We start from the raw sequence: 11,623 nt of genomic DNA, 5'->3' as shown, positions 1-11,623 counted from the left end.
AATGATGTCTATAGTGAACTCATAATAATGATGATAATCCATCATAACTTACCACCTTAACCGGCTATGAAAAAGTTTGTAGCAGTAACACTGTTCTTTTTCTTCCTCTTTCTTCTTCTCTTTTAATTTTTTTAAATTGTCCTGTAATCTGCTTTCTTGTATTCTTTTCCGCGCCTCACCTACTGGGAGTATCAAGTCAAATGAACTTTTTGAATTGTTGCATAATTTGTGTATAAATTCTACACAATGATTACTAATAAAGTTTGCTTATTTTGTCCACTCTGATCCAACGTCAAATGCTTAGTGGCTAGTCTTATGCAGTGGCCTTTAGCCAAATGTAATCCCACTGTAATGCTGTTCAGTAATTTATTATGTCTCTTTAATTATAAGGTTGAAGAGAAGGGCTACTGTTGCTTCTCTTCTTTAATTTTTGTTTTTGGAGGATGAAAGCTTTTGTTACGATCCTCTTTTTGTTGTATCACTTCCTACTACTTCATCAACCTTCTTCTTCACTTCCTTTATGCACTGATTTAAGTACTTCTCTCTCTCTCACACACACGCACACATTTCGATCAGTTTAGTTTATGTGGTATATGTTTTTGGGTTAATAATGTCTTTGCTAAATAGCCTTTTTTTGTTTTGACTGGCATAGGGGCACCTCTCATTTCAAAGACACCTTTGGCCTTTTGTCCATACAATGGAAGTGTGTGTTGTGACTCAGCCAAAGACCTGCAGCTGCAGAAGCAATTTCATGCAATGAATATCTCTGATTCTGGCTGTGCGGCTCTTATGAAATCAATACTTTGTGCGGTAAGGGCTTGTCAACTCTATTATAATGGCAGCTTTGTTTGAACTGTTCAAAATCCTGAGTATTGGTCGTAAACCTCAAAGAATAGTAGCTTAACATATGAAAAAAAAATCGTTTAGCTTGATACTAAAATAATGGTTAAATGATTAAATGCATCATTTCTTAATAACTTTAGCTTTTGGGACATGTGATAGTTTATTAAGGTATTAGAGTAGGTGATTATGAGTTTGAACTTTGTCACCGTTTTATCTCATGTGAGGGATACCATTATCTAACAGCTTAAATTTATGGGACAAGTGCTTGTAGAGGCTGGTTTTTGTACAGGTATGGAAGTGAAATTTGTTTAGGCTGACTGCTCCCTGAGGTCATGAAATATGTTCTCTACATGTTGCTATGGATGTACATTATGCTTAAGTTTAGTATATATTTTTGATATACCATCGTTTTACATTCTTGCTTTTGTTTGGAATCTGAAGTGATGAGCATGAAATGTGCGCACAAACAGATGTAAAGTGATTCGTTGGCAATTTATGTGAAGAGTGACACAATTATTTTCTTATTATTTTAGTTGTCCTTGTTAAGAAGCTTTTGGATTTACCCAGGATGATGTATTAGAGATAATGCACAGCAATTTATAGAAATGTGGGCTATCTTAATCTACTCTTTGAGCTACTATAGTAGGTGCTAAGTACAAAAATGACAACATTGTAATACTTAGAAAGTTATGAAATTTGGAAATTTTATTATTTGCAGATGTGTGATCAGTTCTCAGCTCAGCTATTTATGGTCGAATCAGGACCTCGAGAAGTTCCTGCTCTTTGTAGCTCCACTCTATTGGTAAACTCATCACAGTCGAACAGGGCAGCAGGTAGTTTTTGCTCTACTGTCTGGGATGCATGCCAAAATGTGTCTATATTGAGTTCCCCTTTTGCCTCTTCACTACAAGGTAGTAATGTAGGACCAGCTGATTCTGGTTCTTCCAAACTAAACCAACTGTGGCAGTCCAAGAGTGTTTTCTGTGATGCATTTGGCGGTTCCTCTTATGATGGTTCAATATGTTTTGATGGTGAACAAGTTTCACTAGAAAAGTCTGAAACTTTGGCTCTGCCAAAGGGCTTGTGCCTTGAGAAAATTGGCAATGGGTCTTATCTCAATATGGTTGCACATCCTGATGGATCTAATCACGCATTCTTCTCTAACCAAGCAGGCAAAATTTGGTTGGCCACAATACCTGAGCAAAGTTCAGGAGGTACTCTAGGACTTGATGTGTCCAGACCCTTTATAGATTTGACTGATAGAGTCTTTTTTGACAGTAGCTTTGGGATGATGGGTATGGCTTTTCATCCAAACTTTGCGCATAACGGTCGTTTCTTTGCTTCGTTCAATTGTGATAAGATCAGGACACCAGGATGTTCTGGTAGGTGTGCTTGTAACACAGATGCGAACTGTGATCCTTCAAAGCTAAATTCTTCTAATGCAGCTCCACCATGCCGGTATCATAAAGTTATTGCAGAGTTCACTGTTAATGGGACTATATCAAAACATTCCTCAGTAGATATCTATACCTTTTTAGCTTGGCTATAGCATAAATTTTTCTTAAAGGTTTTTGCTAAATTACATCCTTATCAATTTCCAGGAACAAAGTGCTAGCCCATCTGAGGTGAGAAGGATTTTTACACTGGGGCTTCCAATGGCATTTAATCATGGGGGCCAGATTCTATTTGGACCTGCAGATGGATATTTATATGTTATGGTGGGAGATGGTGCAATCAGAGATGATCCTTACGATTTTTCCCAAAACAAAAAATCCTTGCTCGGAAAGATTTTAAGGCTTGACATTGATAACTTACCAAGTGAGCATTAATGGCACAGAACTGTTGAATGTGTAGCTTAGCTTGCTCTTGCCATCTTAGAATTCTTATTGCATATCCTGATTCTTATCAATTTATCTAAATTCTCATGAACTAATCTCTCTCTGTGTGTGTGTGTAAAGGGTTTGGTTCAAGTGTCACTAATTTTTATTAATGTTAATACCACTTAAATTTATATTGAATGTATTTTGATAAATCACACTTTGGATTAGATTGTTTTCTTATACTGCATGCATGCATGCATGTTTTAAAGTGTGAAGATTGGAGAAACGACCTATTTGATTTGTGCTTTATCTGGTCTTAATGCCAAACTATTACAGGTGCAAATGATATAGGTGACCTCAATCTATGGGGAAACTATTCTGTCCCTCAAGATAATCCTTTTTCTGAAGATAAAGACTTGCAGCCCGAAATCTGGGCTCTAGGATTAAGAAATCCTTGGCGCTGTAGCTTTGACTCACAAAGACCTCTCTACTTCATCTGTGCAGATACTGGGCAGGTTCAGAGGATAGATTACTTTTAATTATCATTTACAGGCATTTTATCTTTTGCCAAGACTTTCTTGATTGTAATAGCAAGCAACAAAATATACTTTGCATTGGCTGGTTATCACATTTGTTTGATGCTAATGCTATTGGTTGTCATAATCCTATAGGATCATTATGAAGAGGTAGATATAATCACCAAGGGTGGGAACTATGGGTGGCATGTTTATGAAGGCCCCTTTCTCTTTAATCCTCAGCAATCTCCTGGAGGAATTACTCTTGCCAATTCTATTCATCCTATCTTCCCTGTGTTGGGATATAACCACTCTGATATAAACAAGAAAGAAGGATCTGCAGCAGTATCAGGTGGATACTTTTATCGTTCCTCAACTGATCCATGCATGTTTGGAAGGTAAGAAAGCACCCTTTTCTAATTTATATGTAATGTTTTGTAAACACTTGCTAACAATCTTGACTGTCATTGTGTATTCAGTTACCTGTATGCAGATTTGTATGGAAGTGGTATTTGGGCAGCAGCTGAAAGCCCTGAAAATAGTGGAAACTTCAGTACTGCTAGGATTCCTTTTAGTTGTGCTCATGATTCTCCTAACAACTGCAGCACCATACCAGGAAGTTCCCTACCAACTCTGGGTTACATATACTCGTTTGGGGAGGATAACAGGAAAGACATTTTTATTTTAGCTAGCAGTGGTGTGTACAGAGTAGTTTGTCCAAGTCGCTGCAACTACACTTGCTCAAAGGAAAATGTCACAGCTATTAGCTTGCCAACTCATTCAAGTGGAAAAAAGTTGACTAACTTGCACAGAGTGCTGTGTCTGTCTTTCTTTCTTTCTTCCATGCTTTATTTTGTAATCTGATAACTATGTTGTTGCTGAGAAAGTGTTCTAGAGCAATCTTCAGGATTATTCTTAGTTTTTGGTTTTGAGAGAGAAAAGGAGGTGTGGTGGGTGTTAAAGTGGACGGGGTAAACAGGCTCCTTAGTAGTTTTTGCTCAATAGTGCCATGTTCTCGTATATTGTGGATCATTTGGAAGCTACTAGCTTAGCTCATTTCCTAAAAATTACATTGAATGTGAGCTAGGAAAAAGTAAAATATATAGACAGATATTAGATGCATATGATATACAAAAGACAAAAATATAAAGGAACCAAAATTAGCAGTTTTCCACCATCCCATGATTGATAGAAATAATTGATGAATTAGTGAAAAAAAGATAAGCATTTTGAACTTAGGGTTTGAAGGATACCCAGTGGTTACATCACCTCTTGTGGTGCTTGAGTACTGGGATTCAAACCCCACGAGCCACTCTCCCCCATATATATATGTGTGTGTGTGTGTGTGTGTGACAATCTATTTTCTAATAAATAACCAAAGATGGGGGGCAAATATTACTTTTGGCTGGAAAATTTATTCTCCTACTTTTCTATGGAGAAAACTCAGAAATAAGCATGGTTGTGCAGTCCCTATCAGAACATTTCACAGAGTATATGAAAATTGAATTGCTATTACAGTGAAGCTCAACTAATTACTTGTCATTGTAAGTGATAAGTTGTCTAATGATAGCCTGTGATAGGATGTCCATGTAACTACCAGTTAGTTAGAAGTTGTTAAGAGTAGTTACTAGTTGATTAGGGAGTCTCTAAGCCATTCTTGGCTGAGGCAGTGTATTAGGCATTGTCTTAGTCTTCGTATAAATATTTAAACACTCTTGTAACAAAGGACATACAGATATACTGCAAAGTCTTCTCAACCCCTCTGAACTCCTCCCCCTTTGCTTTTAAAAAACATCGAAACAAGGTTCATTAAACCATACCCCTCCCCTTCCCTCTCCTCCATTCAAACAAGTGGTAAATACTCAAGGTATAATAATACAAAAAACAATTAAAAATTACCCGGAAAAAATTTTTAGATGAGGTACTTGTATTGGAGTACAAGGTTCATACAAATCAAGTGTAATCAAGATATGGTTCTCATTCTTTACAATTACAACATTATCATGCTTTGCAATTACAGTGCCATTTATTTGTACAAAGTAATTTTCAAACAATCGGTATAGCTCATTATGAGAGTGAGACCAAGTAAAAGCTTATACAGAAACAAAGAGTACCTTTTCAGTTGAGAAGGAGCTCCAATTGATGAAACTCTTTTTGCAACAGCCACAAAATTTTGAGGTACTTTTCCTTTGCTGGAAGCATCCAGGTCAGAAGATAAAAAATAAGAATCACATAAGGTGGTGTGAACACTGCTGACTTATGGTCAAATTGACATTACTAATCCAACTCATCTCTTTTTGCTCTAAAATTTTCCCTTGAAGTGACTTTATTTCCATTTAAATTGGTAATACCTAAAAACCTGCTTCAGCTTCTCTTCTTGGCCAAATGCTAGAATGCAAGTACCCGGTTTCTTCACAAAAATTTTATCTGGTAACCCAACTTCACCAAGATTCTTGTATCCATTCACAAAACTTTTATCTGGTAACACCTACTTCACCAAGATTCTTGTATCCATTCAAGTAAGATCAGGAGAATGAATGACACCTGAACAGAGGTATTAAAATGAAAATGGAAAATATTATTGTTTTGGGATCTATATTTATATCATCTATCAAAGTAATCAAATAGCAGCAATTTAAAAGTATGGGATATCGTAAAATTATAAACCAAAAATCCTAGGAATTATATTTTCCTCAATCAAATGGAGATCCAAGATCTCAACATACTTAGGGTGTGTTTGGATACTGCTTATTTTGTTGAAAACTAAAAATATTGTAGCAAAATAATTTTTAAATGTGTGAATAGTGCCGTGAGACCCATTTTTAATGAAATTTTTGTTGAAAAAAAAGTTTGTGGGTCTCGTGAACAGTGCACGGGACCTACTGGAAGTGCATTGGCTTTGCAGAAAAATGCTTCTCAAAAAAAATAAAAAGGCGGACGTAAGAGATAGTGCTGAAAACTACCAATGATGTGTGTGCACCCCTGCACACATGCATGACTGTTAGTTTGTGTGTTTGAAAACTAAAAATATTGTAGCAAAATAATTTTTAAATGTATGAATAGTGTCGTGAGACCTATTTTTAATTAAAGTTTTGCTGAAAAAAGAGATTTGTGGGTCCTGTGAACTGTGCACGGGACTTACTGGAAGTGCATTGGCTTTGCTGAAACGCGCTTCTCAAAAAAAAAAAACAAGTAGACATAAGGGATAGTGCTGAAAAACTACCAATGATGTGTGTGCACCCCTGCACACGTGCATGACTGTTAGTTTGTTTGTGTGTGTGTGTGACATGATCTGGGTCTAGTCAGGTTGCTCAACATAGGATCTTTAAGCCCAATATGTTCATGAATACATGACATCACAGTATCTCAACAGTTACTAAGTTATGAATACTTGTGCAGCACATGTACTAAATCTAAAAGATCATGAATTCCATTGAAGAAGTCCAAACATAAAAATTACCATGATTCTGGGTACAACAGGCTAGTATGTCATACTATCCCACCACGCAGGTAAATGCAACCAAAATTGACAGCTTCAGTCCGCAAAAATCACATCAAAGTATCTCCAACAAATTAGCTATGTCTTTTCATTCATAGCTTTATCCACTAGACATTTCTCTATTGCCTCATCACAAAGCTCAAGAGTGATTTCCATGTTCCCTTCTTCAAAGTTCATATCAACAAAAATGCTGTATATATCTTTCTCTGCAGTCAATCCTTGTTTTCTCATCTCTTCAAATAGTTCCCTAGCCTCCATAAATTTCTTCCTCTTATAAAAACCTCTGATAAGGGAATTGTAGGAACTAGCTGTGAGATCAAAACCCTTCTCAACCACCTCCCTGTGCAAAAACCAAGCCTCTTTCATATTCCTTGCTTTGCAATGCCCTTTTATTAGAATGTTGTAAGTGTTGCTATCAGGCATCACTCCTTGCGCAGACATGCACTTGTAAATCTCAGTTGTGGCACGCATATTATTTCTAATGCAGTAATGCTTCATAAGAGAATTATAAGTGGTTGCATTTGGCATTATGCCCTTCTCCAACATCCATTTTAGTAGCCTCTCACCATCATCCAGCATTCCTGACATACAAAACCCATTCATGAGCACATTGAATGTGACAATTGTAGGTTGAAGACCTTTATCCAGCATCTCCCGCAGAAGCTCATGCGCCTTAGCCATCTCCCCCATCTTACAATAAGCGTCCATGAGAGTGGTATAAGTAATAGTATCAGGATGGAACCCTGCCATCTCCATTTCTTTCATCAGCTTTACTGCTTGCACTAGATTTCCAGCTTTACAAAGACCATTAACAATTGAGTTGTAAGTGCATACATTAAGTTGAAGACCCTTTTCACACATCTCATGAAGAAGCTCATTTGCAGTGTCTACCTCACCTCTTTTACAAAGGCCATCAGCAAGTGCAGTGTAAGTGACAACATTTGGGGTAATCCCTGTCTGAACCATTTGGTTGTGAAGAGCAAAGGCCTCTTTCATCTCACCTGCCTTGCAATAACCATCAATAAGTGCTGTGTAAGTAAATTCATCAGGTTCCAACCCTCCACTAATCATTTCACGGAACAGTTTAACTGCTTCCATCATTTTTCCAGTCTGGCAAAACCCATGAATAATAGCTGTATATGTTATACAATCAGGAACAATTTTCCTAGCCTTCATTTCATCAAGCAGCCTATATGCAGTTGGAACATTACCCAACTTGCAGAAACCATCAACAAGAGTTGTGTATACCACATGATCTGGAAAAATGCCCTGGTTCATCATCTCCCTGAATACCTTCTCTGCTTCAACTACATTACCAGTCGTACACAGAAGAAGTATTATACTGTTGTAGGTGTAGGGGTTTGACCTCAATCCCTTTATTTGCATTTCCTCAATAAGTTTCAAAACCTTCTTCAGTTCGCCAAGATGACAATAACCACTTATGATAGTACCATAACTTACTACATCAGGCATTAAACCCCTCAACTCCATTTGCACAAGTAAATTGTGGGCTTCTTTTATCTTCCCTAATTGACAAAGGGAGTGAATAATGATATTATATGATGCAGTGTTCCAACAAACACCCAATTCAGGATATTCGTTGAAAACCTTTATTGCCATTTCAATCCCATCAGAATTGTTTGAGAGACGAGTAAGTAATAGATTACAAGATTTAACAGAGATAATCAACCCATAATTCGACAGTTTGTCAAAGAATTTCCTTGCTTCATTGAACAACCCAGCTTCAACAAGGACTTGAAAGAAAATATCAAATACATAGGGCTCTGAACCCCAGTCCTTGTAAGTGTATATCAACCTGTCAACAAAATGAGAGTATGAAAGACCAATGTCCAAATTGGGTTTTGCCCAAAACTCACGAATAAGCTCATGAGCTAATTTTGGATCCTTTGATGCCACTGCAATTTGAACAACAATACAACGGGCTTCTAGTGTTGGGTCTCTCCGTAGGCACCCCCAGTCAAAAAAATCCAAAACCAGTTTATAGTCATTCTTAATGTTCATGAGAACCCAAATTAGGTGGTCAGGCCTGAACTTGGATTCATAAGGCTTTAGAATGCGGCGGAGAGGCTCAGAGCGGCGTAATTTTATTACTGTTGAGATCTGATGTACGAATTCAGAGTCTCTGATGGTAGGTTTCTTGGGGGAATAATCAGGAAAAGGTCTGGCATCAGTTGAGCCTGAGATGGAGTGTCCCTGGCTCAGAAATCTTCTTAGACAGAAGAGAGGCAAATAATTTGAAGCAAAACCCAAGTGTGACCAATGAGAGAAGAGTCGAAAACAATGGTCTGAGAAGAAGATGGAGCACCTGTTCATGTCTGTCAGAGAAACCCATCAAAGCAAATTTTGAGGATCCCCTGTTGATGCTGCAGTGGCTCTCCTCCATGTAGAAGAACCACGCCAAAAAGGCTTGCTCATCAGTCCATCACCTGCAGAACTAATAATTACTTAATACTAAAATCTGGACAAGCACACAAATTACAACAGATATAGTGCATGTGCTATACAGCAGAGATGGAAATGTTCATCATATAGAAACATGCTTAGAGACATATAAAAGGCAACATTACTATCAACTGCACATATTAATGAGCATTTCAAATATTAATTCAATTCCATACAGATGGTAGCATGCTTATAAGTTATAACTAAACACAAATAAATGGAAAGAGAATAGAGATATTGTAATCTGCAAATTACAGGACTAAAAGTGATATCAACAAATTATAAAACAACAATAATGGTTGTTTTCTGTCCAAAAGAAAAAAAAAATTAACAAAAAACTTCAATATAGTCTGTTTATTTCATTTTGTCTACACTAACAGAACAAAGTAATCTATTACTAGTGGTTTTCTTTTCAATCATTATAAAAATAATCTGTTTCAAATGCTAGAGACACCTAGGGGCATCAACCTTTAGACCTTAGACACACATGTGAAGCTAAAAAGGCGACCAATAACTTTGATTCAAGTTTCTGGATTGTGAAAATTCTTCAAGATAGCACATGGAGGTGGAGGAAAATCATGAAACTCAGGAAGTTGGTCAGACCTTTCTTGAGATTTGATAGGATTTAGACCCCAACCTTATGGTTTCAGCATTGCTATCTAACTGATACTTTTGATAAGTAATAAACTTCATTGATTAAACTTCCCCCTGAGTACACCCCAGCGTACTCAGTTTGTGCTTTCTTTGACAAAAATTTTCATTACTTATAAAAACAACTTGATGAGGTTAAAAAATTCTTTTTTGATAATTGTTACAATATGTGGGGGAGGGAGGATTCGAACTTAGTTCTGCTCATAAAGAAGACCAAATAATGCCACTGTATTACAAAGCTCTTGGTTATGAGGTTAAAAGATTCCATTAACAAAAAATGCATGTACTAAAACCATTATTACCAACACTAATAACAGAGAACAGCCCGTAACTGAGTTCCATGAGAGTACAGTTCTCACAGGCATTCTATCAAACACCTGGTCAGCAATCTCAAATAAACTATACTAACCATCCACAACTTTCAAAACAAAAATCAAATGGCCACATAAACCAAAATAGCAGTAGCCCCAATATAACATTTCCAGAGGCCATCACGCATATAAAATTTAAAAATAAAAAAACAAAAAAAACAGAGGTTATATTGCCCATTGAACTTGTTTACCAGTAGTGTTTCTTGACGTAAAAACTAAGTAACGTTTAAAATGCCCATATAATGAATTATAGAAAGATGACAAAGGAAAAAGGGAAAAGGGTTTTCGTACCTTGAAACAGAGCTTCGAGTTTTTGACATGGGAAGGGGATACGCATTTGGGTTCTTCAGACTCACTGAGAGTCCCTTAGAGGCAGAGAGAGAAGCTTTGTTTAGCGGGTTGTTTGGTTGCTCAGAAATTAGAAAATGCCAAGTGTGTAGGATGTCCCAACACCGGATAAGTAAAGGGAAATTTTGAATTTTCTTTTTCTATACCAGAGAGACAAGTCCGGTCAATCGGGTTTTGGCAATAACGGGTCATCCTAAACCAATTGCGAAACGGGTTGGGTCCATTGGGATAAGGGTTCTCTCATTTTTCTTTTGGTTTCCTAAGATATCCGCAGGTTATATTCCAGAACTAATCCTTCGTGGTATTGTTGGGCACCAAGGCGAGGACCTCTCTTAAAATCCATAAGAGCTCGAAATCGAGACCACTTGCTTAAGCGACCAGAGCCCCTCCCACTCACTCATTTTTGACCTTTTTAATACTAGTAATAATAACTAGTCGCTAACCCGTGCGATGCTAAATATTTTTTTAACAAAATTAAATGCATTTTCTGTCGGGTTGAGAGAAATTTAGTCAACTTATATGAACCTTTTCGCTTTGAATTTTAAGGAATAACTACACAAAAAGGAATATACAAATTTCATTAGGATTTGAGCTAGTCAACCAAGGTAGGTGTGTGTGCGTGTTATATATATATATATATAGTGACCTTGTCAAATATTTCTTAATCTGCCAATAAAGCAAATTATTGCTCATTTGAAGCAATTGACAATGTTCATTCTAGGCATAAGCTTACATACTTTTTGTTGTTGTGATTTACAATTTGAGTAGATGAAAAATAATATGATGTTCTATCATTGGTTATTGCGCCTTCACAACAAAAAGGGTAAAATTTCAAATCAAAAGATTACATTATCACATTTAAAAGAAACACTAACAGAAAGTAAAAAATATGACATGCACTAATAACTAATGATCATAATATTCAAAGAGTTTTGTAAATCAACAACAAAATCTTATTAAATTGCTGGGGACAGCTTCACTAACTATATTTTATCAATAAAAATAACCTTCTTCATAAAGACTATTTATATATAACTTTTATGCAACAAGAACTTTTTTTTTTTAAAAAAATATAGAAGTTGTTAAAAAACCTTGAGTCGATGTAGTTAAGTA

The 11,623-nt window shown here is 36.5% G+C and overlaps 2 protein-coding genes across 3 annotated transcripts; one reads left to right on the top strand and one right to left on the bottom strand.

Moving 5' to 3' along the window:
• The first annotated feature begins 406 nt into the window (after positions 1-406).
• Positions 407-4,042, top strand: LOC142626769 (HIPL1 protein-like). Its single transcript, XM_075800472.1, has 7 exons — positions 407-534; positions 653-810; positions 1,562-2,359; positions 2,445-2,661; positions 3,000-3,178; positions 3,335-3,576; positions 3,658-4,042. The coding sequence occupies exons 1-7, from the start codon at positions 444-446 to the stop codon at positions 4,040-4,042; spliced, it is 2,070 nt and encodes a 689-aa protein (XP_075656587.1). The 5' UTR covers positions 407-443.
• LOC142626768 (uncharacterized) lies at positions 3,648-10,806 on the bottom strand. Of its 2 annotated transcripts, XM_075800471.1 has the most exons (4): positions 10,454-10,806; positions 6,639-9,124; positions 5,293-5,722; positions 3,648-4,238 (listed from the first exon to the last, which is right to left on the bottom strand). In XM_075800471.1, the coding sequence occupies exon 2, from the start codon at positions 9,009-9,011 to the stop codon at positions 6,756-6,758; it is 2,256 nt and encodes a 751-aa protein (XP_075656586.1). In that variant the 5' UTR covers positions 9,012-9,124; positions 10,454-10,806; the 3' UTR covers positions 3,648-4,238; positions 5,293-5,722; positions 6,639-6,755. The 2 variants fall into 2 exon arrangements, with proteins under 2 accessions (XP_075656586.1, XP_075656585.1); XM_075800470.1 differs by lacking the exon at positions 3,648-4,238 and having other exon boundaries at positions 5,094-5,722.
• Positions 10,807-11,623: the final 817 nt, after the last annotated feature.

This window comes from Castanea sativa, chromosome 3 (genome assembly GCF_040712315.1).
Source record: "Castanea sativa cultivar Marrone di Chiusa Pesio chromosome 3, ASM4071231v1".
Classification (NCBI taxonomy): domain Eukaryota; kingdom Viridiplantae; phylum Streptophyta; class Magnoliopsida; order Fagales; family Fagaceae; genus Castanea; species Castanea sativa.
The sequence above is the reverse complement of the archived record's forward strand: the minus strand, read 5'-3'. Positions and strand labels throughout refer to the sequence as shown.

What these genes read in the sequence shown, in the direction of transcription:
- LOC142626769 (XM_075800472.1), top strand. Translation starts at nt 444, where the DNA reads ATGAAAGCTTTTGTTACGATCCTCTTTTTGTTGTATCACTTCCTACTA. An exon ending in TGAAATCAATACTTTGTGCG is followed by an intron (nt 811 to 1,561) that starts GTAAGGGCTTGT and finishes TATTATTTGCAG; the next exon opens with ATGTGTGATCAGTTCTCAGC. An exon ending in TGACATTGATAACTTACCAA is followed by an intron (nt 2,662 to 2,999) that starts GTGAGCATTAAT and finishes AAACTATTACAG; the next exon opens with GTGCAAATGATATAGGTGAC.
- LOC142626768 (XM_075800471.1), bottom strand. Translation starts at nt 9,011, where the DNA reads ATGAACAGGTGCTCCATCTTCTTCTCAGACCATTGTTTTCGACTCTTC.